We start from the raw sequence: 27,180 nt of genomic DNA, 5'->3' as shown, positions 1-27,180 counted from the left end.
TCACCCTTAGCCATCTCTCGCGGCCGCGACCAAGGCCATCCGGGCTGGAAGAATGCACAATGCTTTTCAGACCAGTGCATCCCCCCCACTGGGATGCGCCGACTATCACACTCCGAGTGGAGGGCCGCACTGATCTCAAAAACATCGTGCATTTCTACAGCATGCGCGTGACAAAGTCCTGCACACGGAGAGCCAGTCACACCCCTTATTTGACAACAAAGTACAACGCGCTGGAAGAGATGATCTCATACACATAGCTAGAACAAGGCGAATCGATCTGAACCTGCTCCAGACTCGGCCGGGACCACCTGCTCATTTAAGCTGTCATGTGTAATCATGTCTGGGCCGGCCAACGGCTTTCTATTGTTCGTTGCACTCTACTTGTGAACTGTCCAGCTTTATGTCATACAGCACTCCGGAATGATCGGCTCACCAACTATTATTGAAGTATACAAGCACTTTGTGGAAGTTAATCGACCTTTTCCATGTAATTGGATTGAAGTATATTAAAAAGTAGCTGGGTATCATTGCTGTCCGCTTTTGGACCATGAGCAGTTTTTGAAATGTGACAAAGGAAAATTGGACACTGTGAGTCCATCGAACATTCGTGGTATCATGATCGTACTGTGATCCAGGTGTTTGAAAGTACATCAACAATCGGGAAGCAAGAGGTTTGGCTGTACCCGCGCGTCGCCTTTTCCGCTCCAGATACGTGCACTGTAGGCTTGCTTGGCTTGTTGTAGCTCGGCCAGAAGGTCGGTCTGTGACTCGCGGCTTTCTGACTGAACGGTATCGAATTGTACCACGACTTCGTCTGAGCCGGCTCTGGAAGTTCTTCCTGAGGGTAGGTTGACCATTTCCACGAACGGCTCGCTCTTTGCGCGAGACTTGCCTTCTGAAGCGAATCCATACTGTGCAAATTCTCCACGGCGAGGTGATTGAGGTGGTGAAGTGACACCACTACGTGAGGGAAGGCCGCGCTCCGCAGTGGAAAGCTTGTTCTTCTCCGAGGCGCTCGAGATGTGTGTGCGAGTACGGTCCAAGACGCTTTTGAACATGGGTCGCAAGGTTGCCATGCATGCTGCCACTATTCCCATTCCAGGCTCGATTGTGCTGGCGATAGCAATGGTCGATGCGTTTGAGAAGAATGTGGTGGCATCTTGGTCACCGGAGTGCAGATCGTTGATGTAGAACAGACGGACCACAGAGGCCACACTGCCGAGGACACCGATAATGAGAACGAAAACCACGGAATACTTGTCTCTGCCACGCATGTTGGCTTTGCGAACGACCAAGATCGGGAGAGACACAAAGACCCAATCAGTTAGAGCGTTCATGACGCCGTGGATGTAATTCATCGGGCCAAGAGCACTCCATGCTATGCATTTGCCTTGCACTTTGTGGATGAGGTACTTCGCCGGATCGCCGCATTGGAAGATGGCGACAAAGAAGAAGCCAAAGGTGTAGACCGAGAAGACGATGGTGCTGATGATGATGACTTGACGCTGCCACTTCGCCAGAACCTGGTTACCTGAATTAGCGAAGAAACTCTGATGAAGAAAACTTCGACGACTTACAATGCGCAGGAAGAAAACGGCCAATGAAAGCTTCAGGAAGATGGTCGTAAGAAGATAGAAAGCAAATTCCAGCACAACATACTATCAGTAGTCAGTATCGTTCCAAGATCGCATGTGACTCTTACTAACCTCCAAAGCATTGGAGAGGGGCTTGATTGTCTCGAGATCGTGATTTTGTTCTATCCAAGCGATGTGTACCAGGAAGGCGGCTTGACAAAGGAAGCTGCCCAAGGCAAGTAGAATCAACCAATCATCCCAGCCGAGTGATCGAATCATGTAGCCTCGCACGAAGAAGCGTAAGCTGGTGAAAGTGATTGTGACTGCCAGGAAGGCGGCAGCGATGGCAACCAAAGCTTCGTGATGATATGATGATGGGGGATGGTAGGATGCATTGGAGTTCCAGCTATCTGGGGCCCTGGCCAGCATGTTCGAGGCCATGGCGAAATGTACCTGAGGCGTATGGATCTGGGTATTGTTCGCTTCCAGGCGGACACAGACTCAGTGAACTTGGATCCACAATAAAATGGATGAAGAATCCAATGGTGGCTTGATGAAGTATGGGAATTCAGAACCGAAAGTTGGAAGAATAAGTAGATAGATGGAAATGAACGCGACAGTCGGTACAGCAGGGAATTGAAGGTGAGAAAGTGGTCAGGGCCGGCGAGCGAGCACATGATAGCTGCTATGTATATGCCGGGTTCCTGACTTCAGGTGCTCAAAAGAGCAACAGCCTACCGTAAGGTTAGGTAGCGGCATGACTAGCTTGTTACTTACAGGGCAAGACATGTGCTATGCCACGTGGGTTTTGATTCAGATGGGTCTATCCAACGGATGAACCGCCCAGCAACCTGAACGTTCTGGACATGCCAGCAAAATCGTTCTCAAGCAAGACTTCTAGACGTTATCTAAGGCGTGAACGGTGAATTTGGAGGCCCCGCAGGACCATCATCCTGCTGAGAAAGGAAGTAAGCTCGGCAAGGTTGTCGTTTCGGCCAACGGTTGTGGCTTGCTGAGTTGACGAGCTTCGCTTACTAACAATCCTTTCACAGAGGCTGCTTCGAAGTCTGAGGAAACGGTTTGATCAGAAGACTTGCCACTGGAAAGACTACCATGGAAGTGGAAAGTTCGAAAGATCTTATACAGTGTCGGTGCTGCTTGTAGATTAGATGCTGGTACAGGCTTTGGCACTCAAGCAAGACCGTAGATTGAATGGTTCATCTCCCCACAACAAGCCCTCGTTCCGTTCGCAGACACGATAAGCGAAGCGGGTGTCCTCTTTTCGGAAGCCGCGCCGTATACACAGAGAATTGGGATCGCAGGGTCGTGGAAGGATTTAGGCTCAGACGAGCCGTTTGTGTATGACCAATCGGTGTGCAGCACCCGATATAGGGCCTTTCAAGCCGGCAATTTGATCTCAGCTGCTCCAGCAATCTGGTTCGTGCAACAGCGAGCAGGAAGCGAAGCATGACGAGAGAAATCGGTTCGCCATTGCGATGAAGCGTTGTGACAGACGAGTCGAAGGAAGGACCGGGGTAGAGTCTTGTTCTGAGGATAGGCAAACGGTAAAATCGAAAGTGACGACTCGGCTCCAGGCAACATGGCTGTTCCACATCCTGATGGTGTTCGAGCAGTTACTCGAGAGCCGGTACCGATGTATAACAGCTCACATAATATAAAGCGTTTGTGAATCAGAGAAACGTCGAAGAATCGAAACTTCGACGATGAGAAGCGAAAGAAGGGGAAAAGCGGCCTTCGGTACACGCCGATGCAAGACGTGACCCTGTCCAACGCGTCCGAGTGTCTCTGCTGGCCGCCTCGACTTTCCCGAGAGCAACGACATATGCTGTCAACTTTGAACAATTCATCATTCCTCTTTCGCTGACGTGTCCTAGAGAGAGTCAGACATGAAGCCTTGAGATGCCTCCACCTTCACGCGCACATACCACCGCCGCTGGATCTTACCAAGCGCGTCAGAATCGATCTGCCAGAGCTAGGCACTCGTTAGACGATACTGGCTTTTCCATCGACAGTTCTGAACTCCCATCGGGCCTGATTGTTGATTACAGTATAGACGATGTGGTGAGACCGAGCAATATTGCCGAGCTTGGGCGCGGCCAGCAGATAGAGAATGTTCATCTAGACGATGAGGATGAGGATGACGAGGATGCAGATATCGAGGAGGGTGAACTAGGTAAGGCAAATTCTTTTTCTTCTTGTTCACACTCCGATACCACATATGTGGTTGAATGCCTCATTACATCGTGGTGCCCTCTTCCCTACCGAGAGTCGCCAGAGCGTAGCCATCAAGAGACACATTGGTTCTCGAAACGGAGCGCTATTCAGTGAGAGTGTTGTTTTCGCGGACTCTCACTGGGAAGCTCTACGGTTGCAAAAGTGTTGTGCATTGCGACAGTCGTAAATCGCCAGTTCCAATTGTCGTGGCATGCTGTTTAGGCAAAATCCATCCGTTTGCTCCTGCTCTACACCTCGTTCCTCACTAGGTCAAAGCTGTAAAGCCGCACCTCAACTACGCGCAACTGCTGAATCACGACCTCAGCCGTGACAACCCTGATTCACCATGTCGTCGGAGATTTCTGATGTCGACTCCTCCATACTGTCGTACCGTTCGTCTACCCAATGACCACCAGCCAGCCATGTCACACGCCAACTCAACTCTGCACGATATTACTCCCAAGACTCAGAGGTCACTAACAGTCATCCCAGATGGAGCACCTGCCTCTACTTCTGGCGATCAGCTACCTCCTACTGGACTGAAGGAAATCTCATCACTCGCTAGCTGGACTGTCAGCACCAGCAAGCCTGGGTGTGGTGTTGCTGCTCTGCGTCACCCATCCACCTCACTGTTCTGGCAGAGTGATGGCCCTCAACCCCACCTCCTTACTGTGCACTTCTTCAAGCAAGTCGCCGTCGCACACATCCGCATCTACCTCGACTTCGAAAACGACGAAAGCTACACACCCACACGCATGCAGTTCTGGGCTGGCACTGGCCTGCACGACTTGATCGAGTTCGCCGACATGCAGTTCGAGCAGCCCCGTGGTTGGATCCCAGTCGACTTCTCCCAGGTCGGTCCAATCGAGGACGATGAAGAGGATCCCGAGTCAATCGACTGGAGCAAAAGACCTCTGCTGCGTTGCTTCATCTTGCAGGTTCGTATCCTTGAGAACCACCAAAACGGCAAGGACACGCACCTACGTGGCCTGCAGATCTTCGCCCGCGACGAGAGAGCTGAGGACGGTGGTCTGGCAGAGGGTGTCGATGCCAAGGAGGGTGCGCTTGCCGATAGAGTCGACATGCCCGTTCGCTCCAAGGAAAAGCGTACACGCTCTGAGGGCTTGCCGAAACTCAAGAAGGCTTCTTGGATGATGGAGCCGGAACTGAGATGAGCAAAGCATGGCGGGCGAGCCACCACCCAGCAAAGCATCACAGGGGCATCCAGGAGTCACGGTGCATAGATACGGGTCACTTGTCCAAGGCACCAGGCTATTAGAGTCATCGTCTTGGAGCAAGAGAGGCCACGGTCTCGTACAGCTATCGAACTCAAATTAAGTGATACAATCGAGCACTCAGTAGACAGGCCCCGTTCGAGTTTCTAAAACTTTCGCGTAACTTGACAGCCAGTTTGAACCGCCCCGTCGGTCGCTGATAGCCGTGTAGACTATTTGACAAGCAGGACTCAGCATGAGGGAGAGGAAATATACGGTACGCCGCCATCTGCGGCCATTACAATTAACATTATGGAAAGCTTCAGTATACTCTTCCTCTTTCTATCTGCGTATCAAACGCTCGCTCGCTGTGCATGTATCTATATCCCTCTCGATTCTGGAGCCAGTCCAATGGAATGCAACATAAGAAATTTCCCAAAATGATCAAAACAAGGTGTTGGATCAGCAACAGCCCCTCCGTCTGGACCCGTCGAGTTTGAAAACTTCTTCCCACTCGCGCAGACCAGAGGCCCACTGTCCTGTACCTGCTCTCTTTCTCCGTCTCCTTGGACCGTCTACGCCGCTTTTGATACTGCTTCCTCCGTCGTCGATGGCCCAGGATAGACTGTCGCCGTATTGGATACCAGATAAGGGATCATCGGGGTCTATCTCGCCCAGCTCAATCTTGGCCAAGATCATGCGAGCTAGACGATTGAACAGCTCGTCCACGCCATCGCCGTTGAATGCTGATACTTCGACGGCCATTGGAATGGTTTGTGTCGTCGCCCATTGTGTCGCTTGTGCTGAAGAGACTTGCCGACCATCCGGCGCAAAGGTTACGCGAGCGCCGTTTCCACCTCTTGGTATAGTGCCTCTGGAAGCGATACTGTCGAACCTGCGAGAGTCGTAGCTTGACGGCGTTTGTCCAAGCGGTGGTGACAAGATACTGCTATCGTCCAAATCATCCTCGCTCTCAGCATCACTGTCCACTGGGTCCGCTAGATCGGCTTTGTTACCCGCCAACAGCAGCGTCAACTGCGGACTCGCCAGTGCCCTCGCATCGTTCAAAAATGTGCCCAGTTGCGTGAAACTATCCCGGCTTGTGATGTCGTAGACCAATATCGCGCCAGCAGCACCACGGTAATAACTCCTGCTCACACTCCTGAAACGCTCTGTCCCAGCCGTATCCCAAAGTTGCAACTTTATTCTCTTTCTGCGGTTTCCGTCGCCGACTTTTACAATTTTGGTCGCGAATTCAACGCCGATGGTTTGAGAGGAGAGGATGCGCCAGGAAGAGTTTACGAAGCGGTGGAGGAGGCAGGATTTCCCGGCTGACGAGGGACCGAGGAGGATGATCTTTGCGAGATAGTCGTACATGGAGCCTAATTCCGACTCTGGTGGTAGGCTGTTGTCGGCCGTCGTGGTAGACGCGGTGGAAGGACGTCGTTGTCGGCCCATGTTTGCGGTATCGAGTGTTGTGTTCGGCCTGTTGAGAGTGTTTGGTGTGACTTGTGATTGCTCGGAGATAACAAGATTGTTGACCGGATGTGTTGATCTTTCACGTGAAAAAGCGGATGGTGGACAGTGTGATGGTGACTTTCAGGCTATGGTGTAGAAGAAGCTGGTTGATGACTCTTGACTGTGCTAGGACATAAAAACAAAGGGCGCGTAATGAGATGAGATATGATCAAATTGCAGTGGCCTGTTTCAGCCTGGTGCTGCTGCAACTTCGAGCACGAACAATCATCCTCCCCAGCTTTTGTTGAAAGGATGCCGCCATGCCCTCGGATATCGCCGTTGAATACCGTGAGCTTGCTGCATGCGTTGGCAAGGAAGAGAGCTTCCCACCATCTTTTTCCTTCTGGTATACACACTAGATTGACGTTTGTCTCTTTCGCCCACAAGCCTCGTTTCGGTGTCACCATTGCTCTGTTGCTTGAATCAAACGTCTCTTGTCTTGTCTGCGCTGCAGCAGGATGCGACACGCCTCAATCATGGCTATCGCGTGCCCTTTGTTCGAACAATCAACACCGATACGCAAGTCCTTGATTTCGGAGACAAGCAACAAGACGGTTGCTGTCCATGTCGCTCGGGTCATGTGCTGGGTTCGGACACTCTAATAATCACGGTAGAAGACTCCTGCTATCTTCAACCATCGTCGACTTGTCATACTGGCATAATTTGAATTCGTTGCCAAGGCGGCTTCCCTGACTGACGTATTCATCCGGTAGGTGGTCGTGTGCGCTAAAGTTGATCTTTCACATGTCTTTTCCTGAGAGCCCATTATTTTCATTTCCCTTCTCTTCCCACTGCCCTCGTACCTACTTCTGACAGTCCCTATCCTTTGGATCGCCTCACTTCTATACCAGCCTACTCGCCGACCGCAGCCATGGTGGCTTTCCTTTCACGCCTCAATCCAACACCGGCATTCCCGGAGTACCCTGGCCCTCACTCCGTCGGCACTGTCGATGTCGAGATTCCCGTCGCCGACTTGCCCTCGACCGCCACAGCCCCTGCCGACGCCGCTCCGACCGTCTCCTTCCGTATCTTCTACCCATGCGAGAACCAGAAAGAGAATGCCCGACCCGTGAGATGGATCCCCTCGCCACAACGCCCCAATCTCTCGGCCTTCGCACGCCTTCTGGGCGCTGGTTCGCGAGCCTCCGACTTCTTTTCCTACTTTCCGACCATCCTATACTACATCACTATCCCGGCACAACGCAATGCTCCCCTGCTTACCGCTCCGACCAGCAGCAAGCGATGGCCAGTCATGATGTTTTCGCACGGCCTTGCCGGAAATCGCAACCTCTATTCACACGTCTGCGGGTCCATGGCCTCTTACGGCCTAGTCGTCATCGCTATGGACCACAGAGACGGTAGCTCGCCCGTTCAGTACATCCGTGCAACCGCAGACACACCCAGCAAGATTGTCGACGAGATCAAGATCTCCCACTCGCCATCACCCGAAGTTTACGCTGCAAGAGACAAGCAATTGCGTATCAGGTGCTACGAAGCCTCGCTGATTCACGCAGCTCTGCTCAAGATCGATAACGGTGAAAAGGTGGACAATCTGGATGACAATACCTCGCACTCTAAGAAGGAGCGAGTCGAAGTCCTATCGCGTTTTGCCAATCAATTAGACGTACAGACGCCTGGCCGTATCACCTGGGCTGGCCACTCTTTCGGCGCATGCACGACCATCCAATTCCTCAAATCTGTCTTCTACGCCAAGGAGCGACCTCAAAACGCCCACTCTCCTCTGATCGTGCCGACCGATCCTTCTTTGACAAGCCAGATCACCCCTGCTTCTCCCGTACTGTTACTCGACCTCTGGACCTTACCTCTGCGCAGTCCGACTCAGTCATGGCTTTTCGAGCGTCCTCTTCCCTCGTACACTGATTCCTCGATCGGCGGCAAGAACATCCTTAGCATCATGTCGCAAGCATTCTTCAAGTGGACTGGTAACTTCAACGACGTCCGCCGCGCCATCGCTCCTCCGAAGAACTTCTCTGGTGCCAAGCCACACCTTTTCTACCCAGCCACCAGCCAGCACTTTTCGCAATCCGATTTCGGCGTGCTGTTTCCTTTCCTCACCAGCAAGTTGCTGAAGACCGAGAACCCCGAAAGAATCCTACTGTTGAACACTCGCGCCATGTTGCAAGTACTCAGGGACATGGACATCGAGGTCGCTGATGTTGGCGAGAAAAACCTTGAAGGCGAGAAAGAGGAGACTATCTTGGAGCCTAGCAGCTCCGGTGAGGAGACTGTCAAGGGTTGGGTCAGAGTCACTGTTTCAGATGCCGAAGGTAAAGACTCTGGCATTTCGATCGAGCAGGACAAGAAGCAGAAGCCTTCGGATGACAGCGAAGGCATGGATATGTAGTGGAGTGAGCATGTCTCTCGCTACTTTCGGTGCTCGTAGGTTTATTTTGCATGGTTTCGAATGGTTGCATAGCGGTCCTTCTTTCTTTTCAATTTGGTACACAGCGAGCGAGCAGACAGGGAAGGTCAAGATTGGGTCTGGGATACAGCGACAGGAGTTTGTTGACGGCGATCTAGAACGTACATACACATTGCGATATTTTCACAAATTTCTTTCTCGATTCCTTCTCATCAAGGTCTATACTGACGAATCATGTTCGGAATGCCTCTCTCCAGAGTTGCTATTCTTGGCTCACTCCAGCCGCCCACCTTCCGCACTTCTTCCTAAGCGCCCAGCCCTCGACGACCATCACACCTGCAACGCGAAATGCTTTCTCAAACCGATGCACTTCTCAGATCATAGAGATGAACATGCTTTCTGAAACATGATACTTGTTCGCAGGTATACTCGAGTAAGGTTCAGCGGTCCTCGTAGCCAACCAAAGCTCACCGAGCACAATCGTACTAAAAATACTACTGCTGTTCAGCAGCGCTTAGGGGAAGGAAGGTACGACTGGGCGAACGATAAGAGTAGGTCGCGACCTCCTTGTAGGTTCGAAATCAACAACTGTACATTCTCCTCTTCTCGCATCTTTCTCGCAAGCACTGGATTGCTTCGAATCTATCCTGTTTTTTCATCGCATTTTCTCCTTGAATATACCGCTGGATCGGACATATATAATAACACCAGAGCAACGACTTCTATCAAAGCTGCCATATCGTCGGAATCAGACATATCACTATATCTGCAATCATTCGAACAACATCCAAATCACAAAATGGCTATCCGACCAGTCACAAGATCACCACTTCTCCTTATCACCCTCAGTGTTTGTCTGGCCCTCCCTATTCTTGCCGTCTCATCTCATATTCTGTCTATCTATCGCGACGAACATGCCTCGAATCCCTGGTGGCTACCCATCTGGCACGCTCATTTCGACACACGCGGTCTCATCGCCATCACTGTGACTTCTTGCATCATCTTCGCTCTTGACCTTGTGTCTATCGGTCTGGTGATTGCTGGAAACAAGACGGGAAACAAGGTAAGCGTCTCTCTTGTACTGATAGAACATTCCATGCTGACGATACTACAGAGCAAGAATGTCAAGTGGATCGTCGTAGCATCGATGCTGGCAACGACTATTGCGGCGTTAGTCGCTATCATCATGCCTGCCATTGCCAATGCCGCAGCACCCAGCAAATCTGACACCGTTCAAACGTGGACTTGTCGATGGAGAAATGCTGTCGGTGCACCTGAGAATTTTGGAGCGTTGTGTCATGAGAGCGTATGTATGCCCTTTGACCATCTCTCGTTGCATCAGCTGACGTGAAAACAGCAATTCACTTCCTACGCTCCTATTCCGCTCTTCATCATTCATCTTCTGCTTTTGGTTCAGAGTGTCCAAGATGCTGTCGTTACACCGCAGCCGGATCAGACGTTTGACGAAGAGTTGGTTATCATTACAAAGAGTGTCGATGTCGCTACTACAGCTTCGAATGACAGTCCCAGAATGGATGGAAAGGAAGTGAGGCTCTGATGTATTCTGCGTTCCTGCACTCGCAGTGCTGTATACCCGTGAAAAGGCAAGAGATTTTTTCGTTGAGAGCAAGCTGATCAGTTGCTCAGTATGCCTCTGCCTAGTTGCAAAGTGCCGATCTCAAATGGACTTTGCATCTCGATGGGCATGGCATTAGTTCTAGGTGTGTCTGCCGTAGGGGCTAGAAGATCTAGTATGATAGCAGGCAAAACACTCATACCCTTTGATTTAGAAACAAAACACATGCCTAGCATTCATTTGCGTGTGCTGAACATTGTCGCGCCTGCGTGTGTAAACAAAGGCACAATGCTCTTTTGACTTGTCCATAGGGAGCGCTTCGAGAAGTCTCTCTCATCGGACGTCTGCGACGATATCAAGACGTTGTACATCTCTACAGCTTAGATGCATTTCTCATGCTGGCTAACGTGGAAGGCGAAGGTGAAAATCACTGGCTGAGAGTAGAAGCCAGAAAGTTGGTGGAAGGTTCACGGACTTGCCCTAGCACTGTTTGCGACCACCGGAGTTGCGGACCGAGATGACGCTAGCTCGGGATCGTCGTTATGTTGCCGATCACCCCACGCTTGGTTCGCGTCTCACATTCACGAGAGGGCCAAAAGCAAGAAACAACATCACAAGTCGCTCATCCTTGACAAGCAGCGTGCGCAAAATCATCATCAACTGAAGGTGGAGCGCGCGTTTTTCGCAACTATCAATACACAACTGGTTTCGCAATGGCACGCACGCATGAGCAGCCATTTCGCGGCCTTCCCAGAGAACTGCGCGACATGATATGGAGAGAGCTACTGACTGTAAAACATGTCCCCTTTCGGAAGCCGGCAAAGAAGACAACGGAACCATATTCAGTCTTGTTTGGCGTTCCAAAGCTTGAGCGCATTCTCGATTTCGGGCGCCCGCCACTTCACGTGAGAGTCTTCATGGCCAACAAGCAGGTCTACGCAGAGACTGCCCCGATCTTCTACTCGTCCAATGAGTTCATCGCCGACACCGACCATCTCGCAACCACAGACAGTATTCTAGCCAACATCAGACCCGACATTCGACGTCTACGTCTCGAGAACAAACATACCGTCTACCCAACTCGATTGCACGCGTCAGGCCTTCGTAATCAGCATCTATCCTTCATCCACCACAGACTGAACGTCGTCACCATCAAGATGCCTCCCGAGCCACCCACCAAATGTAGCAGCAGAACAGTCCGCGAGTCGATTTGTGCAATCCTCGCTGTCGGCCTGGTTGACTGCTTGCTCAAAGGCTCCTTCAAGCGTTTACGACTCGTCTACCCGAATCCTATCACTTCCACCGATCCGGATCAGCTTTGCACCATCAGCGCACTGCGCAAAGGTAGACGTGCTTTCCAAGGACCAAAAGGTTTGCTGCTACAGTATGCCTGGTACGGTGCTCCTGTATCGTCATACCTTACACTCCTTAGAGGCCTGCAGGATCTTCCTGACCTGAACTTTGTCGCCAGGTTCGAGCATGTCACGTATCTGAGGTCATCGCGTGACAGCAACGTGATTGTACTCAGCAGACTCGAAGACGAACCAGTCAAAAGGGACACTGTCGATCGCCCTCCAGTCAAGATTGTTGGACCCAACTCCCACCTCAAGCGAAAACTTCCTGCGAGCCCTACCAGCGCCGACCCGACACCAACCAAAGTTCGGCGTTTGCAGCTACTGCAGTTTATAGCTTTCTCGGAAAGCCGCAACCACAACATGTCGCATCAAGAAGTGAGAGACAGATTTGTTGGAAGAAACAATGAGCTGCGTCGCTACATCAATCGAGCAGGACTAGTCTTGGCTCCAATCCCAAGATAGACGAATCTCTGGCAACAATACCCAAACCATGGCCTCTGAAATACAGTGACTCTCAACGAGCGAAGCGTAGGTCACTCATCGTACTGTCTCTAATGCAACAGACCTTGTCCCACGATCATCGATTGGTCGTTCTTCCCGCATTCGCCCAGCGACTCGTGTCTGTCGAAAATATCACAAAGCAAGTATCAGCATTCCAGAACTATTGAATTCTCGGACTGACCTTCGACAGAAGATTGTCTCGTTCCGCGATCATTACATCCGTCGTCCATGAGGTAGGATATTCTGGGTATGAGCGACGTCTCGGTGGAGACGCAGTGTCGATGCGCAACAGACGCTGGCTTGATTCAACACTGCTTCGTCTGATTGCATCGTATGTTCTGCGCAGGTCATAATTTCAGACATCACACACCGTCGCTTTTCACAATCGATCTCGTTGCGCAGTCCTCCAACAGTCCGACTGTGTTTCTTACGAATCAAGCACCGCTGCACAATGTAGTTGAGAAGTTCTTGGATTTCTCTATCTTTAGAAGGCTTCACGGCGCTCGATAGATATCAAGGGACTCACATTATCACATATGTCTGACGTTGTCAGACAATGTTCCATCTTACCAATGTCTCCCATTCCATGCACGACTAGTGTGAAACGTTTGCCATGTTCCAGCCATAGTGCAGAATGTCTTCTAGCTTCTTTGTTCATTAACAATGTCTTGCTCAGCCTGGTCAACAAGAATGCTGGAAAGTTTCTGCCATGATCAACATCGACGAGTATAAGTAGAAAGCTCGTCTCACGATGACTGCTAATTTGAACGACATCAATTATTTTCAATACCCAACATGCATAGCTCCTTGAATACCCTTGCACAGCTTATAGGAAGTCGATGCAGCAGATTTTCTCAACATGCGGAGCATCCGAGCACGAATGACATTGACACATCGAGACGTCCTCAACCACTGACTGAAAATAGAATACCAAAGACTAGCAATGGTCGACCAATTATCTCAGAGCCTATTGCGCAGACACCTACAAACCAGTTCGAGAGCGGAAGACGTATCGCAAAGCTCCCATCTGTACAGCAGTCCCTACCTCGCGATATAAATTCTGCTAGCCGGTCTACGAGAAGACCGCATGAGATGCCGTTGTCATGTCATCCTCCATCTCAGCAGTCATGGCTTGAAACTCAGCCACTTACTACCCATGTTGTCAAGATTGGTCCTGACCTCGTGCAGGGTGTCAGCAAAATTCCCTCGCATCAAGTTATCGATGGGAAGTTGAAAGAACCCCCTCGACCAAGGTCGCACCTTCCTGAGAATGTACTCCAACCAGTATCAAATACAATCCCTAGAACTCAAGCGACCAGGCAAAAACATCAACATCACAATAAACCCACAACCACCACCAACCTATTCGACCAACCAGTCGCCCCACTACGACCACACACTTACAACATACCTCCCCTCCATCCCACCATCTCACCACAAGAACCCACGCCTACTTCCACTCGACCCAAACATACTCCACCATCTCATTCTCACAGCCAAACTTACCTTCCCGTCCCTTCAGCTCTTCAAACCCTATGGGCAAGACGTCGTTCTTCTCACGTCATTCTGGCTGACTCGCCTCTTCAATTGAAAGTATTCCGTGAGCTTAATGTTGTGCTTGATGAGGTCATGGGGTTATATACTCCTGGCAATAGATGATGAGATGTGTATGGTATGGTTTGCGAAACCCTCGAACTCAAATTCAAAATGTCGAACATGCGCGGAAAGCTTACTGTGTGGAAAGCTACACATAAAACGACGAGGGAAGATGGAAAGTCTGGGCAACCGAGTGGTCCGGAAATGATGACGGGGGGCTTGGAGTGACATTCAGACATTCACATTTGCAAGAGCAGAGGCAGGAGGCAAGTTGATTGATTGGTATTTGGATTGTCATATTGTGAATATTTACGTCTATTTGAGAGAAGAAGAAAGCATACATCTTTTGTGAACAAAGAAGAGGAAGAAAAATCGCTAAATGGAGTATTAAGTAAACAAAGAGGGATAAAGTCGTGAGACAGAATGAACAAAAGATCCGTCCCATCCCAGAAGAAAAACGCATAAGGGTCATCAAACTCCGTAAATAGGTACATCATGCAATTCAAACCTCTTCCTTCATGGTAGACTGAGACCAACTACCAACAGGTGTGAGGTCGCGCATGTATTTGCCAAAGATGGCGGTCTCGATGTCTTGAGCCTCGGGGCCGGCCTTTGCTGCCTGATGGCGGAAGTAGATGCGCTTGGCCCACTTCCAAGACTCGACACCGATGAAGAAGATGAGGGTGGCGATGAAAACAATGCCCCATTCCCATGAGATGCCAGTGTGGCGGAAAACATCATGGTTGATGACTGGGATGTAAAGTACAGGGAAGATGAGGACGAAGCCGAGGACGACGGCGGTGAACAAGAACTTGTTGCGCCAGACGTCGAACATCCACTGGGTGAGATAGCGGTCGGACTCGGGCTTCATGCGGAAGAAACTGCGGCGGGGGTCGATCATCTCCCAGGCGAGGAAGAGTGAGAACCAGGTCAGGGTAGCAAAGCAAGTCGAGCGGGCACGGAAAACAACATCACACTCGGGTGACCAAGAGTTGTTGCAACCAGTGGCAGGGATGCGACCAATGTTGCCATCTTCGAAGCCGTAAAGGACCAGGCAGAAAGAGCATAGACAGAGTGCTGCGACCCAAAGACCATAGACAAGCATGTCGACAAGAACCTCGATGGTGAAAACACCGCGCTTGAGACTTTGAGGGGGGCGGCGCATGACATCAGGCACGGCTTCTTCGAAACTGAGACCCATGTCAGGGAAGGAACTGGTAATCATGATGATCCACATAATCTCAACAGGCGAGATAGGGAAGACAGACAGGTCGTCGAGATCCTTGAAGACGAGACCAATTAGCAAGATACATGCTTGAGCGATGTTCTGAGAGAGAAGATGAAGGATGAACTTTTGAATGTTGTCGAACATGCGGCGGCCTTCCTCGACAGCGTTGAGAATACTGGCGAAGTTGTCGTCGGTGAGAACAATGTCAGAGGCGTCCTTGGCGACATCGGAACCCGACTGTCCCATTGCGATACCAACATCAGCACGCTTGAGGGAAGGTGAGTCGTTGACACCATCACCAGTCATGGCAGCGAAAGCCTTGCGTCTATGAAGAGCCTCGATCATGCGAACCTTGGTGTTGGGTGCGCAACGAGCGATAACCAATGGGAGAACAGGGAGTGCATCGATCTCGTCGTCGCTGAGCTTGTCGAAGCCACTGGCCTCCATGACAATAGCATCCAAGACCTCTTTGGACAGATCCTTCATGTGAGATGGAAGGATACCGACGTCAGCAGCGATAGCTTGAGCAGTGCCCTTGTGGTCACCAGTCAACATGTGGACAATGATACCAGCCTCATGGGCTTGGCGAACAGAGGAGGCAGATTCGGGACGAGGAGGGTCGTAGAGGCCAACAAGACCGCGGAAAGTCAGGCCATTCTCAATAGAGTTGCGGTCGACCTCTTCGTCCTTGTTGATTTCACCTTCAAAGTCCTTGCTGGCTAGTGCCAAACATCTCAAGCCGAGAGAAGCGATGGCCTCCATGTTCTGAAGGATCTCCTCTTGGATTGCCTCAGTCATCTCGACGGGCTTGTCGGAATCATCTTGGTAAAGGCTGATGCAGGAGCCAATGACGCGCTCGACAGCACCCTTTGTGAATACTTGCTTCTTGCCAGTGGCAGCTTCCTCGAAGATGACAGACATTTTCTTGACATCGGAATCGAAGGGGAACTCGGCAATCTCCTTCCACATAGGGCTCTTTCCAGAGATGAAGGTTGATCTGTTCCAGCCAAAACGAGCGGCGAATACCTGGATGGCAATCTCGGTGGGGTCACCACGAGCTGTCCACTTGTCATCCTCGTCCTTCTGGACGATGGCCAAGTTGTCCAGGGCGGCGACTCTCAGGAAATGTGCCAAGTGTTCATTGTCCTTAAGCTCTTCATCGTAAGCGACAACGTCATGCTTCTCCTCGCCAGTTTTTATATTTCTTGGTTCTTCAGGACTGAATTGGAGATCTCCGACGGTAGGGTTGGAAGTCTCGTCGGTCTCTCCAATCGAGTATGTGCCTTTAGCGGGAATCCAAGCCTTCTTAGCCATCATCTTGCCTTGTGTCAGAGTACCAGTCTTGTCAGAGCAAATGTCGGTGACACCGCCTAGAGCCTCCAAAGAGCGCAGATTTCTAACGATGACATGGCGCTCGACCATTCTTCGTGTACCGGCAGCCATACAGATGGTGAGAATGACGACGAGGGATGCCGGGATCATACTGAGACCGGTAGCAACAGCGTAGATGATGACTTCCTGCTGGCTGCTGAAGCTGTTGGCGGCTTCAACGATGACGGCACAAATAACAGCAACAAAGAAGAGCAGGACTGCAAGTCTCGAAAGTTGCTTCTGCAGAGGTGTGCCAACGTTGATGCCGAGGAAACGACCGACAGCATCGGAAAAGGTCAAGGTCCATGCTTGAGCATATCTGTGGGGTCTGGCAGAACCATCAGGCTTGCGCTTGACAGGTCTGACCTTGGAATCCTTCTTGCGGAGTGCGGCTGCGATCGATCCGATTTCGGTGAACATGCCTGTGGCATAGACAATACCACGAGCACGACCCTTGGTGACGACTGAAGAGGAATAGGCGACATTAAGACGGTCTCCAGGTCCAGTATCTTCGTCGAATACGGCGTCTGCGTCTTTTCTGACGGGCAGGGACTCACCGGTCAGGAGAGCTTCATCGGTCTCGAAGTTGACTGCTTCGATGAGTCTGACGTCAGCAGGTACGGTGTCACCTAGGGTATTGTTAGCTGTTGTGAATTTGATGGCTGTCCTCCTGGACTCACCTGTCTTGATCTCAACCATGTCACCGGGTACGATTTCGACTGTAGGAATGTTGACAGTCTTGCCGTCACGAACAGCGTTGGCGGTAGGCGAACTGAGAGACTTGAGCGAGTCCATGGTCTTTTCAGCCTTGAACTCTTGCATAAATCCGATGACGATGTTCAATCCAATGACTGCTGCAACTACACCGCCCTCGATCCATGATTTGATAGCGAAACTGACAACCATTGCCATAATGAGTACCTTTTCATCTCGTTAGCCAAACGGTCAGCCACATGTTCTTATCAGTACCACATACCAGTGTCATTGCGTTTGCAATTTGACGAATGAGAATCTTTCCAGGTTCAACACCACCAGCATCACCGAGTTCGTTGGTGCCATATGTGCTGTGTCGTTCCTTTGCTTCTGCCGATGAGAGACCGTTCTCAGCATTGGCCTTGATGTCTTCTGTAACTTGAGAGAAAGTGAGTGCGTGAGCAGGCTTTGAGAGGCCATTGCCGTTGGCTTGGCCTGACACATGCTGGTCAAGTGTCGTGTCTTCGTTCTTGCCCATATTGAAGATTGGGCGTTAGGAATGGTAGATGGTCAAGTACGATGACGAGAGGGGGGCCCTTGCATGCCTTATATGTGGCCTGCTCGTATATGGTTTCCAGCGGAGCGCGGACTTCCACCCTTGGCACCCTTATCATTCCTCTGGGATGTTTATGCTGCCAAGCGACGACACGCACAATGGTACCCACGTTAGAGGCATCTCCGTCATCCTGCTCGAGTTATCTTCCTCAGGATAGGCTTGGAAGTTGTAACTATTGTCGAGGGTTTGAGTCAGTATCCAATAAGGTGTTGGCTGGCTGGAACCATGTTGCATGGCACCAAGAAACTCAAGAAACTCCCTTGGCGTCTGTCATTGACCTACCTGTTCGTCAACTGCTGCCGAATAGAGTGCAGATATCTAGACTCATGCTACAGCTAGACAGATGCGGTGACTTGTTCTACTATGCCTTGTTGCCTGACTAGAAATGTGTCGACAAATGTGTGGATTGTGGTGAAGTTGGTGGCGATCAATGGACGTCGTCGGATGTCGGGCCAAGACAGCCCAAGACCCTGAGACTGCCAAGAACGGTATGAACCCGCGGAGGTTTGCTTTTGCCATCACTGCCATGGAGGGCAACCCGGGGTCACCGTACACGTGCCAACCTTGTGGAGAGATACGTGATACGTAATGATTGTGAGCTGATTCAACGACCGTGGAGGAAGGCGATAGGAGCGATGACAAGACCAAGCCCAGAACTAGAGATGGCCGATAACCGAGCATAACACTCGGCATGCAGCGTGAGGGCGAATACAAAGACAAGCAAGCGATGCGAAGAGAAGAGAAGAGAAGGCTTTGCCTTCAGTCTTGAGGTCGAATGGTGCTTGAGAGGTTGCAAGACCTGCAAAATTGACAAGCTTCCCTCAAACACGTGAAATGCTTGAGAATCTCTGAAAGAACGAGATGGGCAGTCGATCCGGAAGCCAACCCATCTTCCACCGTAGAAGCAAGACGATCGCAAAGGAGGAGAAAGGCATTTGATCGTGGAGCACCTCCTCCTCAAATATTCAAGGCCCTGAGGGATTTTTGGTATATGCCGCAGGGCAGTGCAGAAACCTTGGAGATGTGCATGAGGTGGTGAACACCCAAGACACTGGATTACACAGGGTAGCCGTCAGAATGCTCGCGTTTCTCATAGACCTGCGACATGGGACCAAGAAGGCAGTGCAATGCCAATACATGACAAAGCTGATAAGATCAGACAGGGTGGCTGGTCGGTCTTAGCGAGAAAAAGCGGATTGTGTTGACCTGAGTCTCCTCCCTGGTCACCACCTCGACTTCAAGTCACAAGAGTCAAGACTCTGGCGTCTGGGCGTTATTCGCATCATGAGATAAACACCTTAATGGCTTGTCTACTCGCTTGTCCGTCGCGCTTGTGCTTGCAGCTCGCGATCGTATTGAGCGAAGGATCAGTCTAGTGGCAGCCCTCGACAGCATCCCACTTTGTGGGCACGAGGCATCCACCCATCCGCGATTATTGTTCTGGTCGTCAGACACGGGCCTAAACACATATTGTAAGCTGATCCGCAAAAGTTCCCACAGATCCGGTCGATGTCACCTCTTGCTCAAACCGTCATGATCGAACTCGTGGCGGAGGTTGCCAAGATCTTACATCTGCGGAAGTAGAGATGTAGTTATACGGTGTCCCCGACAGGCTATGCAGCATTCTTATCCTCCAAAGAAAAGCAATTAAGGTGGCATCTGACAGAAAGCAGCAAAAAGTGCAAAGCACACCTCGCTTTGTTGAGAATACGAGCCAGTCAGCGCGCTCCGGATGCGACTTTGTTTTTGACGAGCTTGAAGTGGCTGCATGCCAAGCCAGAATTTTGTACTCGAGTACACAAAAATAGATTCGGTCAAATCTCTACCAAGTTCTTTCCTCGATAGCTCTGGTCCTGACCAAGCTTTGCCCTCAAGCAGTGGTTCTAGCGCATTCGACTTCGTATCGTGGCGAGCGTGGCGTAAGATGACTCTAATTTGACAGCTCGCAGCTATACCATACCTCGCAAAAGGATTGGTGAGGTCAGTGATGCTACCTCACCGCATCAGGTTCCAGCTGCTGATGCTATATTCGACTATGGGGCGTAGAACTCAATCTCAACGAGCTGCCTTTTGAGTAGGTAGCCCTTGCCTCTGACTAGTATATTAATCGCGGTGAATGTCCATGCAAAATCTCTCTTCTCATTCATAACAAATACAGCTCGTTTCCCGATCACCATCGCTCAGAACCACATTCGCTATACCGCTTTGTCATTCGCTTTCTGCAGAACACATCACTCGATCTTCGCCGGATATTCGACTATCTACAGCAACACCTCAACAGCACAACCAACCAGATATCGATAATCAAGATGCACTTCAGCACCACCTTCGCCGCTATTGCCCTTGTGGGAAGCGCTTCGGCACTCCCTGGCAAGTTCCAGTTCGAGAAGCGCACCTCGAAGACTGATTGCGAGACCGCTTTCGACTCTTGCCGTACCAAGTACCTGGCCAACCATGCTACTTGCGCTTCCGAATACGCTGCGTGCCTTGGCTACAACCCCTTCGTCTACTCGAACACTGCTGCCTTCCCGCTTGGTACCTCTGGCGTCGCCGCTTCTACTGCTTCTGTCTCTACTCAGTCTGCCCCTATCGGAACTGGATCTGCCGTGACCAAAACTGAGGAGGTCTACACCACCACCACAATTTGCCCAGTGACATCTACTGCATGGCACGGAAACAGCTCGACTGTCATCACTACGAGCACCACAAGCACTATCACAGTGACTTCATGTCCCGGAGGCTGCCACGCCGCCTCTCCCACCAACCCTCCCCCAGCCGTCGTTACTTCCTCGACCTCGAAGAGCGAGGCCTGGTTCCCCGGAAGCTCGACTGTCAAGACCTATACCATCCCCACTGAAGTGACCTCAACCATCACCTCTTTCGTCCCCTGCTCGACTCCTGTCATGTCCAACAGCGAGACCACCTTCTTCAGCACCTGGCTCACCGTCACCTACCTGACCACAAGCTACAAGACCGTGACAACCAGCTGTGAAACTCTCTACCCTACACCCACCTCTGTCCAGGTCTCCGCTACCACTCTTCCCGCCAGCACTTCCACTGGCGAGGCTTCTGGTACCTGCGCTGCACCCGAGACCGTCTACGAGACCGTCGTCTCCTACGTTACTGTCTATGGTGACCACAAGACCGAGACCGCGTCTTCTGCCACCAACACTCCTATCCAGCCCGGCTCTACTCTCAGCTGGTCTCACACTGGCTCTGTCAGCGGTACCGCTAAGCCTACCGGTTGGGTCAAGCCCTCTGGCTACGCTAAGCCTTCTGGACACTAAGCGATCCACGCTTCTAGCTCCTTCGACTCGGCTTGAACAAGCAAATGTACATTGAAACATGCATAATATGTACAGATACGACCTTACATTTCACGACACTCCTTTAATGTTTCAAGATTGGGACAAAAAGCGACAGCGGATTTTTGGCATAGACGGTTATGGCGTTCTCTGAATTGGATTGAACCTTTTTCTGCTTCTTACACTCTAGTGCTCGCGCACTTCTTAATGTCTTTACATAGCTTCGCGTTTTGATTTTGCAGAGATTTGATATTCAATTGCAAGATTGATTTAACTTTCCTCGAAAAGAAACTATATGAAACACTCCTTCTTCCATCACTTCCAGACTCGTCCAGCCTGTAGAAATGCACAGTGTTTTTGAGATCAGCTCCTTCGTCCAAAGAGAGTGCTTAATTCTCTAAGGGGGATTGCTCTCCCTGTGCTCTCTCTTTGGACAACCACGTCGGAACGGAAAACATTGTGCATTTTGACCGCTTTTTTTTTGGAAGGACCCTTGCCAGGCTGAGAGTTCAGTTCTAGTGCAATTTATGTACCCCTATATCTTCGTTCACAAGTGATTCATGAGCAGTCTATCGCTATCTCGTCGAGTAGATGGCGGTGCTTGCTCTTGCCAGGGTCATACACCCAGCAAAAAGCACTTTGATTGTAAAAGCCAAACGAAGTTGATTTTTAACTACTGGCGGCTGCTACGGCTATATACCTAATGCTAAGAGAATTGGTGACCCTAACCTTGCTCCGGTAACGTAATAACATCCTCCCCTACCTAGAGTTAAAGCACCTGCTCTAACTATTCAAATAAATGTAAAATTACATGTATATACTATAACTAAAGTTTAGCTTTACATGCTATGTAGTAACTATGTGTAAAAGCTTAGTATAAAAAGTCAGTTATAACAACACCTCATATGTTATAATAACCTGTTGTAACTGCTTTATAAGCTATAACAACACCTTTTACACTTTTACACTATTATAAGACTATAGTCTAAGATCCTATATCTTCTCTACCTCTTATGCTCTCTCCCTTTAACCTTAACATTATAAAAACCTTCTAGCCTTCTAAACCTATATAGCTTCTATAACATTAACTCTAACAATCTTTCTTACTTCTTTTCTTATATAACACGACGTATTATACCTTCCTTAATATGACTTCTGTCCTTCCGGCTCCTAGCTCTCTTACTAGAACTAGAAAGAGGGGTAGGGATAGTAGTAGAAACCCTCCTTACAAATCTACTAGTAAATCTAGTCTATCTAGTTACTACATAGAGGCTAATTACACTATTGCTAAACTAAAAGCTATAGGTAAGTCTCCTTTCACTATTACAACTTAGTTTATAAAAGCTAACTTGTTATAGCTGCTTTAATCTATAATCTTGACCGTAAGACTGCTATAAAGTTTTTTAAAGCTAGATCTATTTACGCTTATAACGGCGAGAAGTTTAACCTTAGAACTAAGACTAAGGGTTTCTTCGAGCTTCGTAATAGATCTTATCTTATCCTAGCTTATAACATCGAGATTGCAGCTAAGAATTCTAGAAAATCTAAGCTAAATGCACCTTATGCACTTACAACTCTACTAGCTTATGCTTCTAAGGATAGAAGAGTTTGTACTAGATCTACTTACGACGGCTATAAGAAGGGAAACGGAAAGTTTAAGGACTATATAACTACTTTAGATGTAGATAGAGACCTATTTAGTAGGGCCTATATAAACTATGCTAACGGTAATAGATATAAGAGCTGCTTACTATATAACGGAGCTCCCCTTAGTCCTATTTAGGATAGAAGCTCTACCTAGGCTATTGCATCTAGTTCTAAGACTGTTGCATCTAGTTTAAAGGCTATAACAAGATTAGCCGGTCCTTATACTAGGTCCTAAGCCTCCTTATTAAAAGGAAAGGAAGTTTAAGTTGTTGTCTCTAGTCCTTTAGCTTTAATAAGATCTGCCGTTGCTCCTAGACCTTCTTCTAGGACTCGACTAGCTATTCGCTCTATAATAATAAGTGTTGCTTCTCCTCTAAGCGATTCTAGACATACTAAGTCTCCTCTTCCTTAGTTCTACCCTCGTAGTTCTAGAACTTTAACTCCTAGATCTGTTACATAATATAGGGATGTTGCAAGACTTGCAATAGGTTCATCTAGAAGTTCTTCTTATACTCTAGCTAACTCTATTTATGCACCTTTAAGTGCAAGAAGTAGAAGAACTATTCCTAAGACTCCTTAAGTCTCTCCTTCTCCTACTCCCTAGACACCTAATCGTCCTAGGTTCCTAGAGCGTAATCCTACTCCTTAAGGTCTTGTTTCTTAAGCTCCTATAATGGCTAAACATCTAGTAGATCCTACTCTTGTCTAAGGCAGATATATTGTTCTAGAGGACCTCTATAATGCTTAGTACACTAGATCTAACCGTAGAGAGAATGCCTATACATTCTTAACCGTTTATAGTAGAAGAGTTACTAGTTTAGTAAGCACTAACTTCGAGATCCTCTATAACATCCTAGAGGAGTATAACTAGAGAATAGGAATTTAGGCCTATTATTATAAGCTAGAAATAGATAGGGAGGACTTTTCTATAATTACTTAGAGTAACAGAATGTTATTAGCTCTTTTTATATGTTTTTTAGAAGGCTACTACCTTCTTATAGACTTATATTGTAGCTAAAAGTAGCTAGCAATATCACTCTTTTCCTTAAACTATTATCTAAACCTTTTTGTTAGAGTTCTATTCTTTCGTAAGGAATATCCTATTAGTTAAGTGTCTTTGTCTAAGTCTATTGTACTAGTTATAGGTTATTTAGAGATCTCTTACGGAGATAATAGCTCTATTATAACTGTTTCCGTTATTACAAGTAAAGAGGTGCTTATAACTAGATGCGTGTTTTAATAGTTAATAAGTTCTTTTATAAGAGCCTTTCCTTAGTTAATCTTGTTATCTAGCACTTCTATCTCGTACTATTCTTGCTATTACTCTACTATTATAAGAGCTTTACGTACTACTAAAGCCTTTCGGGCATCCTCTAAGCTAATAGACTTCTTTTTTAATGATCTGTTGTCCTTGCGGCGGCGGCTAAGTTTAACGTAATAAGAGATTTAACTATCTATGTCGTTCTTTTCTCTCTCCTCTACTAAAAATCTTCGTGCTCCTACACGATAATTCTAGCCTAGTGCAAAGTTTTGTAGTAATCTCTAATTAGATTCTAACAGAGTTAACTACGTTTTAATATTAGGGACATTATGTTCTTCGCTATTAAGTGCGTCTAGCACTTTAGGACTAGTAGGTTTTACCTCTAATCTCTCGATAGCTAGGTTAGGCTTATTCTAAAAAGATTAAGCGCTATTGTAATAGGCTTTTATAAGCCGGTTTCTATGTATTAGATGGCGTAACACTCTACCCTCGGGGGTTTTAAGTGTATATGTGCCTAACTAGTGTACCTTTAAAATTTGATAAGGCCTAGTCCACTTCGGAACGAGTTTTGTAGGTTTTAGGTTCTATAATAGTACCTACTCATTCTCCTTAAAGGTAGGGCCCTTATGTTCCTCTAGTTTCTAGGAGTTTACAAGTTTTGCCTAGATTGCCTTTTATAAGAGCTTCTCATTTATAAGGTATCTAGCATGTTTTATAATAGCTTAACGCTTCTCTAGGTCTATAATAGAGATGTCTAACGGTCTTGCTCTATTCTCGTCTTCTACTATACGAGGGTGTTAACCGTAGATAAGGTAGAATAGGCTAAAACCGGTACTAGAGTATATACGGCTTTAGCAATAGAAAATGACTTTAGGAAGGAAGGATTCCTATAAGGACATCTCGTTTCTAACATATATCTTAGTTAAAAGACCGCCTAGAATACTATTTAGGTTCTTATTCTTACTATTTACGCGAGGATAGTAAGGCGTAGAAAGCCTATAAAGAGATCGGAGCTTATTATAAAGGTGTTGCATAACTCTTAATACAAAGTTAGCACCGTTATCTAAGAGGATTTCTCTAGGAGCGCCGTATACGTAATAGATCTCTTTATACATAAACTTAGCTATTATCTCGTCGTCCATAGACTAAATAGCTCTTATAATAGGCTAGTTTATTACGTAATCGATAGCAGTTATAACATACTACTTACTAGATAGAGAAGGAGGTAATAGTCTAATAACGTCTAAAGCCTATCTTTCGAATAGTTACAACTCTACATTAACTTAGTAGAAAGCCGTCTCATTCTCCTTACTACTCTTTTTCTAGGTAATCTAATATATAGGACAGTGTTTACTAAAATACTAGATGTCTCTTTGCATAGATGGCTACTATGCTCTCGATTTAACATAACCGAGTAAACTAGGGGCCCCAAAATGCCTATAGTAGTTATGCATGTGTTCTAGGAAGTCTACGCGCAAGGCGGGCTTAAGATAGGGTGCTAGACCTTTATTATTAGCAACTCGATACTTTAGAACAGGTGTACCATCTTCGTTAGAGATAAGGAAGTCGTTAGACTTCTATTATAATAGTTATTATAGGTATAGATCGTTCGGTAAGACTTTCGTCTACTTAAAGGTAATTATTCCTTTAACGAAGGCTTTATCTTCTTTACTCTTAAACCGCATAGCGTTAATGCGTTTAGCTACATTAGCGGGGATAGTACCTATAAAGTTAGGCCGCCTAGACAAGGCGTTAGGAACAGTTAAAATAAGACGTACAACGGGTGCATATAATACTCTAGCTAGCGGTAGGAAGTAATCCTAGAGCCTATAGAATCAACTAAAGGTGGAGATGCGACCTTTACTAACGAAAGCGAGCTAATAGTATATAGCTATGTGATTAATTGATTTAAGAGAAGAAGAGTATCTATGGGCGCAATCTATTAAGAACATCCTGCTCTACTAAGGCGTTAGGATACTAAGCTAACCTTGTTATCCCCTTACGTGTTATAGCCTATTATAGACCTATCTGCAATAGAACCTTACCGTATTGCAACAGAGTTGCAACTCCTCTAAGTGTGCTAGGACTGCACTATTTTTAACTAGAACAATAGCTTTAGATCCCTTTCAGTATTAAATTTCGATATTAAATTTAGAGAACTCCTTAAACTATCTTATAACTCTCTTACTAGGAGTCTTTATAGTCTAGAGGTACTTTAAACTCTCGTAATTAGTTAAGATAACGGTAGTAAAGCTATTCTAAATGTAATGTTCCTACTAGCGTAAAGCCTCTTTAATTGTAAGACCTTCCTTCTCGTAGACTAGATAGTTTAGTTCTACGTTTTGTAACTTACGTCCGCCGAATGCAATAGGATGCAACTTATTATCCTAGCCTTCCTAGTATAGAACTAATCTAATTGCCTACTCGGAAGCGTCTATTTTAACCGTGTAAGGCTTGTCCTTATTAGGTACAACTAGTATAGGCCCTATTATAAGCGCCTCTTTTAAAGTTTTAAAGGAGATAGTGCATTAAGCGTTCTAAAAAATAGGTCGACGTTTCTTCGCACGTAAGTCTATATCCTCTTCTTTAAGAAGGTCTAAAAGAGGTGCTATAAGCTTTATAAAGCCTTAAATGTACCGACGGTAGTAACTTATAAGGCTAAGAAATTATCGAACTTGGTACGCATTTAAGGGCGTAGGCTATGTCCTAATAATATTAAGCTTATCTTATAACGGCCGAGTGTAATCTAGCGTAATAAGATAACTATAGAACTCGACCCTTTATACGCCAATAATACACTTCTTTCTAGAAGTAAAGAGTTTCTTTTATTATAACACTATAAATACTTGTTATAGATGTTATACGTGTTCCTCTTTTAACTTCGAGAAGATTAGGATGTTATCTAGATAGATAATATAAGTCTTCTAGAGGAATGGACGTAACACTCTATTTATAAGAGTTTAAAATGTTGTAAGGGCGTTATATAAGCTAAAAGGCATAATAAGGAACTTATATTTACTATAGATAGTGTTAAAGGCTATTTTTGTAACGGATTCAGGATCTATTAGCAACTGCTAGAAACTAGAGACGAGGTTAAGCTTTATAAA

The 27,180-nt window shown here is 47.8% G+C and overlaps 11 protein-coding genes across 11 annotated transcripts; 8 read left to right on the top strand and 3 right to left on the bottom strand.

The window, feature by feature from the left end:
* The first annotated feature begins 9 nt into the window (after window positions 1-9).
* On the top strand, window positions 10-324 carry M438DRAFT_348003 (uncharacterized protein). Its single transcript, XM_029906033.1, has one exon. It carries the CDS (start codon window positions 60-62, stop codon window positions 255-257), a length of 198 nt encoding a protein of 65 aa, XP_029757689.1. The 5' UTR covers window positions 10-59; the 3' UTR covers window positions 258-324.
* Window positions 325-631: 307 nt separating this feature from the next.
* On the bottom strand, window positions 632-2,130 carry M438DRAFT_302338 (uncharacterized protein). The gene is made up of 3 exons (XM_029902131.1): window positions 1,707-2,130; window positions 1,578-1,658; window positions 632-1,523 (listed from the first exon to the last, which is right to left on the bottom strand). The coding sequence occupies exons 1-3, from the start codon at window positions 2,013-2,015 to the stop codon at window positions 651-653; spliced, it is 1,263 nt and encodes a 420-aa protein (XP_029757688.1). The 5' UTR covers window positions 2,016-2,130; the 3' UTR covers window positions 632-650.
* Window positions 2,131-3,494: 1,364 nt separating this feature from the next.
* On the top strand, window positions 3,495-4,984 carry M438DRAFT_337896 (galactose-binding like protein; the record flags this gene model as incomplete). The annotated part of the gene is made up of 2 exons (XM_029904050.1): window positions 3,495-3,768; window positions 4,302-4,984. 2 exons carry the CDS (start codon window positions 3,495-3,497, stop codon window positions 4,982-4,984), a joined length of 957 nt encoding a protein of 318 aa, XP_029757687.1.
* Window positions 4,985-5,485: 501 nt separating this feature from the next.
* On the bottom strand, window positions 5,486-6,481 carry M438DRAFT_279630 (ras-domain-containing protein; the record flags this gene model as incomplete). Its single annotated transcript, XM_029901097.1, has 2 exons — window positions 5,486-5,909; window positions 5,964-6,481. The coding sequence occupies 2 exons, from the start codon at window positions 6,479-6,481 to the stop codon at window positions 5,486-5,488; spliced, it is 942 nt and encodes a 313-aa protein (XP_029757686.1).
* An 899-nt stretch (window positions 6,482-7,380) lies between these two features.
* Window positions 7,381-9,143, top strand: M438DRAFT_347999 (uncharacterized protein). Its single transcript, XM_029906032.1, has one exon. It carries the CDS (start codon window positions 7,413-7,415, stop codon window positions 8,904-8,906), a length of 1,494 nt encoding a protein of 497 aa, XP_029757685.1. The 5' UTR covers window positions 7,381-7,412; the 3' UTR covers window positions 8,907-9,143.
* A 549-nt stretch (window positions 9,144-9,692) lies between these two features.
* On the top strand, window positions 9,693-10,687 carry M438DRAFT_407923 (uncharacterized protein). The gene is made up of 3 exons (XM_029909924.1): window positions 9,693-9,987; window positions 10,039-10,230; window positions 10,282-10,687. Exons 1-3 carry the CDS (start codon window positions 9,724-9,726, stop codon window positions 10,480-10,482), a joined length of 657 nt encoding a protein of 218 aa, XP_029757684.1. The 5' UTR covers window positions 9,693-9,723; the 3' UTR covers window positions 10,483-10,687.
* Window positions 10,688-11,213: 526 nt separating this feature from the next.
* M438DRAFT_407922 (uncharacterized protein) lies at window positions 11,214-12,390 on the top strand (the record flags this gene model as incomplete). The annotated part of the gene is made up of 1 exon (XM_029909923.1): window positions 11,214-12,390. One exon carries the CDS (start codon window positions 11,214-11,216, stop codon window positions 12,315-12,317), a length of 1,104 nt encoding a protein of 367 aa, XP_029757683.1. The 3' UTR covers window positions 12,318-12,390.
* Window positions 12,391-13,151: 761 nt separating this feature from the next.
* Window positions 13,152-14,015, top strand: M438DRAFT_357849 (uncharacterized protein; the record flags this gene model as incomplete). Its single annotated transcript, XM_029907204.1, has 1 exon — window positions 13,152-14,015. One exon carries the CDS (start codon window positions 13,152-13,154, stop codon window positions 14,013-14,015), a length of 864 nt encoding a protein of 287 aa, XP_029757682.1.
* Window positions 14,016-14,454: 439 nt separating this feature from the next.
* Window positions 14,455-17,782, bottom strand: M438DRAFT_279493 (Na(+)/Li(+)-exporting P-type ATPase; the record flags this gene model as incomplete). Its single annotated transcript, XM_029901086.1, has 3 exons — window positions 14,455-17,180; window positions 17,232-17,472; window positions 17,528-17,782. The coding sequence occupies 3 exons, from the start codon at window positions 17,780-17,782 to the stop codon at window positions 14,455-14,457; spliced, it is 3,222 nt and encodes a 1,073-aa protein (XP_029757681.1).
* On the top strand, window positions 17,735-18,677 carry M438DRAFT_74772 (uncharacterized protein). Its single transcript, XM_029910290.1, has one exon. The coding sequence runs from the start codon at window positions 17,824-17,826 to the stop codon at window positions 18,241-18,243; it is 420 nt and encodes a 139-aa protein (XP_029757680.1). The 5' UTR covers window positions 17,735-17,823; the 3' UTR covers window positions 18,244-18,677.
* Window positions 18,678-19,729: 1,052 nt separating this feature from the next.
* Window positions 19,730-21,482, top strand: M438DRAFT_407920 (uncharacterized protein). Its single transcript, XM_029909922.1, has 2 exons — window positions 19,730-19,940; window positions 20,018-21,482. The coding sequence occupies exon 2, from the start codon at window positions 20,170-20,172 to the stop codon at window positions 21,145-21,147; it is 978 nt and encodes a 325-aa protein (XP_029757679.1). The 5' UTR covers window positions 19,730-19,940; window positions 20,018-20,169; the 3' UTR covers window positions 21,148-21,482.
* The last annotated feature ends 5,698 nt before the right edge of the window (window positions 21,483-27,180 follow it).

Source organism: Aureobasidium pullulans (assembly GCF_000721785.1).
Source record: "Aureobasidium pullulans EXF-150 unplaced genomic scaffold scaffold_18, whole genome shotgun sequence".
Taxonomy (NCBI): Eukaryota; Fungi; Ascomycota; class Dothideomycetes; order Dothideales; family Saccotheciaceae; genus Aureobasidium; species Aureobasidium pullulans.
This window is presented reverse-complemented; position numbering and strand designations above follow the sequence as displayed.

What these genes read in the sequence shown, in the direction of transcription:
- M438DRAFT_348003 (XM_029906033.1), top strand. Translation starts at nt 60, where the DNA reads ATGCTTTTCAGACCAGTGCATCCCCCCCACTGGGATGCGCCGACTATC.
- M438DRAFT_302338 (XM_029902131.1), bottom strand. Translation starts at nt 2,015, where the DNA reads ATGGCCTCGAACATGCTGGCCAGGGCCCCAGATAGCTGGAACTCCAAT. An exon ending in CCCTCTCCAATGCTTTGGAG is followed by an intron (nt 1,659 to 1,706) that starts GTTAGTAAGAGT and finishes GACTACTGATAG; the next exon opens with TATGTTGTGCTGGAATTTGC. An exon ending in CCGTTTTCTTCCTGCGCATT is followed by an intron (nt 1,524 to 1,577) that starts GTAAGTCGTCGA and finishes TCAGGTAACCAG; the next exon opens with GTTCTGGCGAAGTGGCAGCG.
- M438DRAFT_347999 (XM_029906032.1), top strand. Translation starts at nt 7,413, where the DNA reads ATGGTGGCTTTCCTTTCACGCCTCAATCCAACACCGGCATTCCCGGAG.
- M438DRAFT_407923 (XM_029909924.1), top strand. Translation starts at nt 9,724, where the DNA reads ATGGCTATCCGACCAGTCACAAGATCACCACTTCTCCTTATCACCCTC. An exon ending in GAAACAAGACGGGAAACAAG is followed by an intron (nt 9,988 to 10,038) that starts GTAAGCGTCTCT and finishes ACGATACTACAG; the next exon opens with AGCAAGAATGTCAAGTGGAT. An exon ending in GAGCGTTGTGTCATGAGAGC is followed by an intron (nt 10,231 to 10,281) that starts GTATGTATGCCC and finishes ACGTGAAAACAG; the next exon opens with CAATTCACTTCCTACGCTCC.
- M438DRAFT_74772 (XM_029910290.1), top strand. Translation starts at nt 17,824, where the DNA reads ATGACGAGAGGGGGGCCCTTGCATGCCTTATATGTGGCCTGCTCGTAT.
- M438DRAFT_407920 (XM_029909922.1), top strand. Translation starts at nt 20,170, where the DNA reads ATGCACTTCAGCACCACCTTCGCCGCTATTGCCCTTGTGGGAAGCGCT.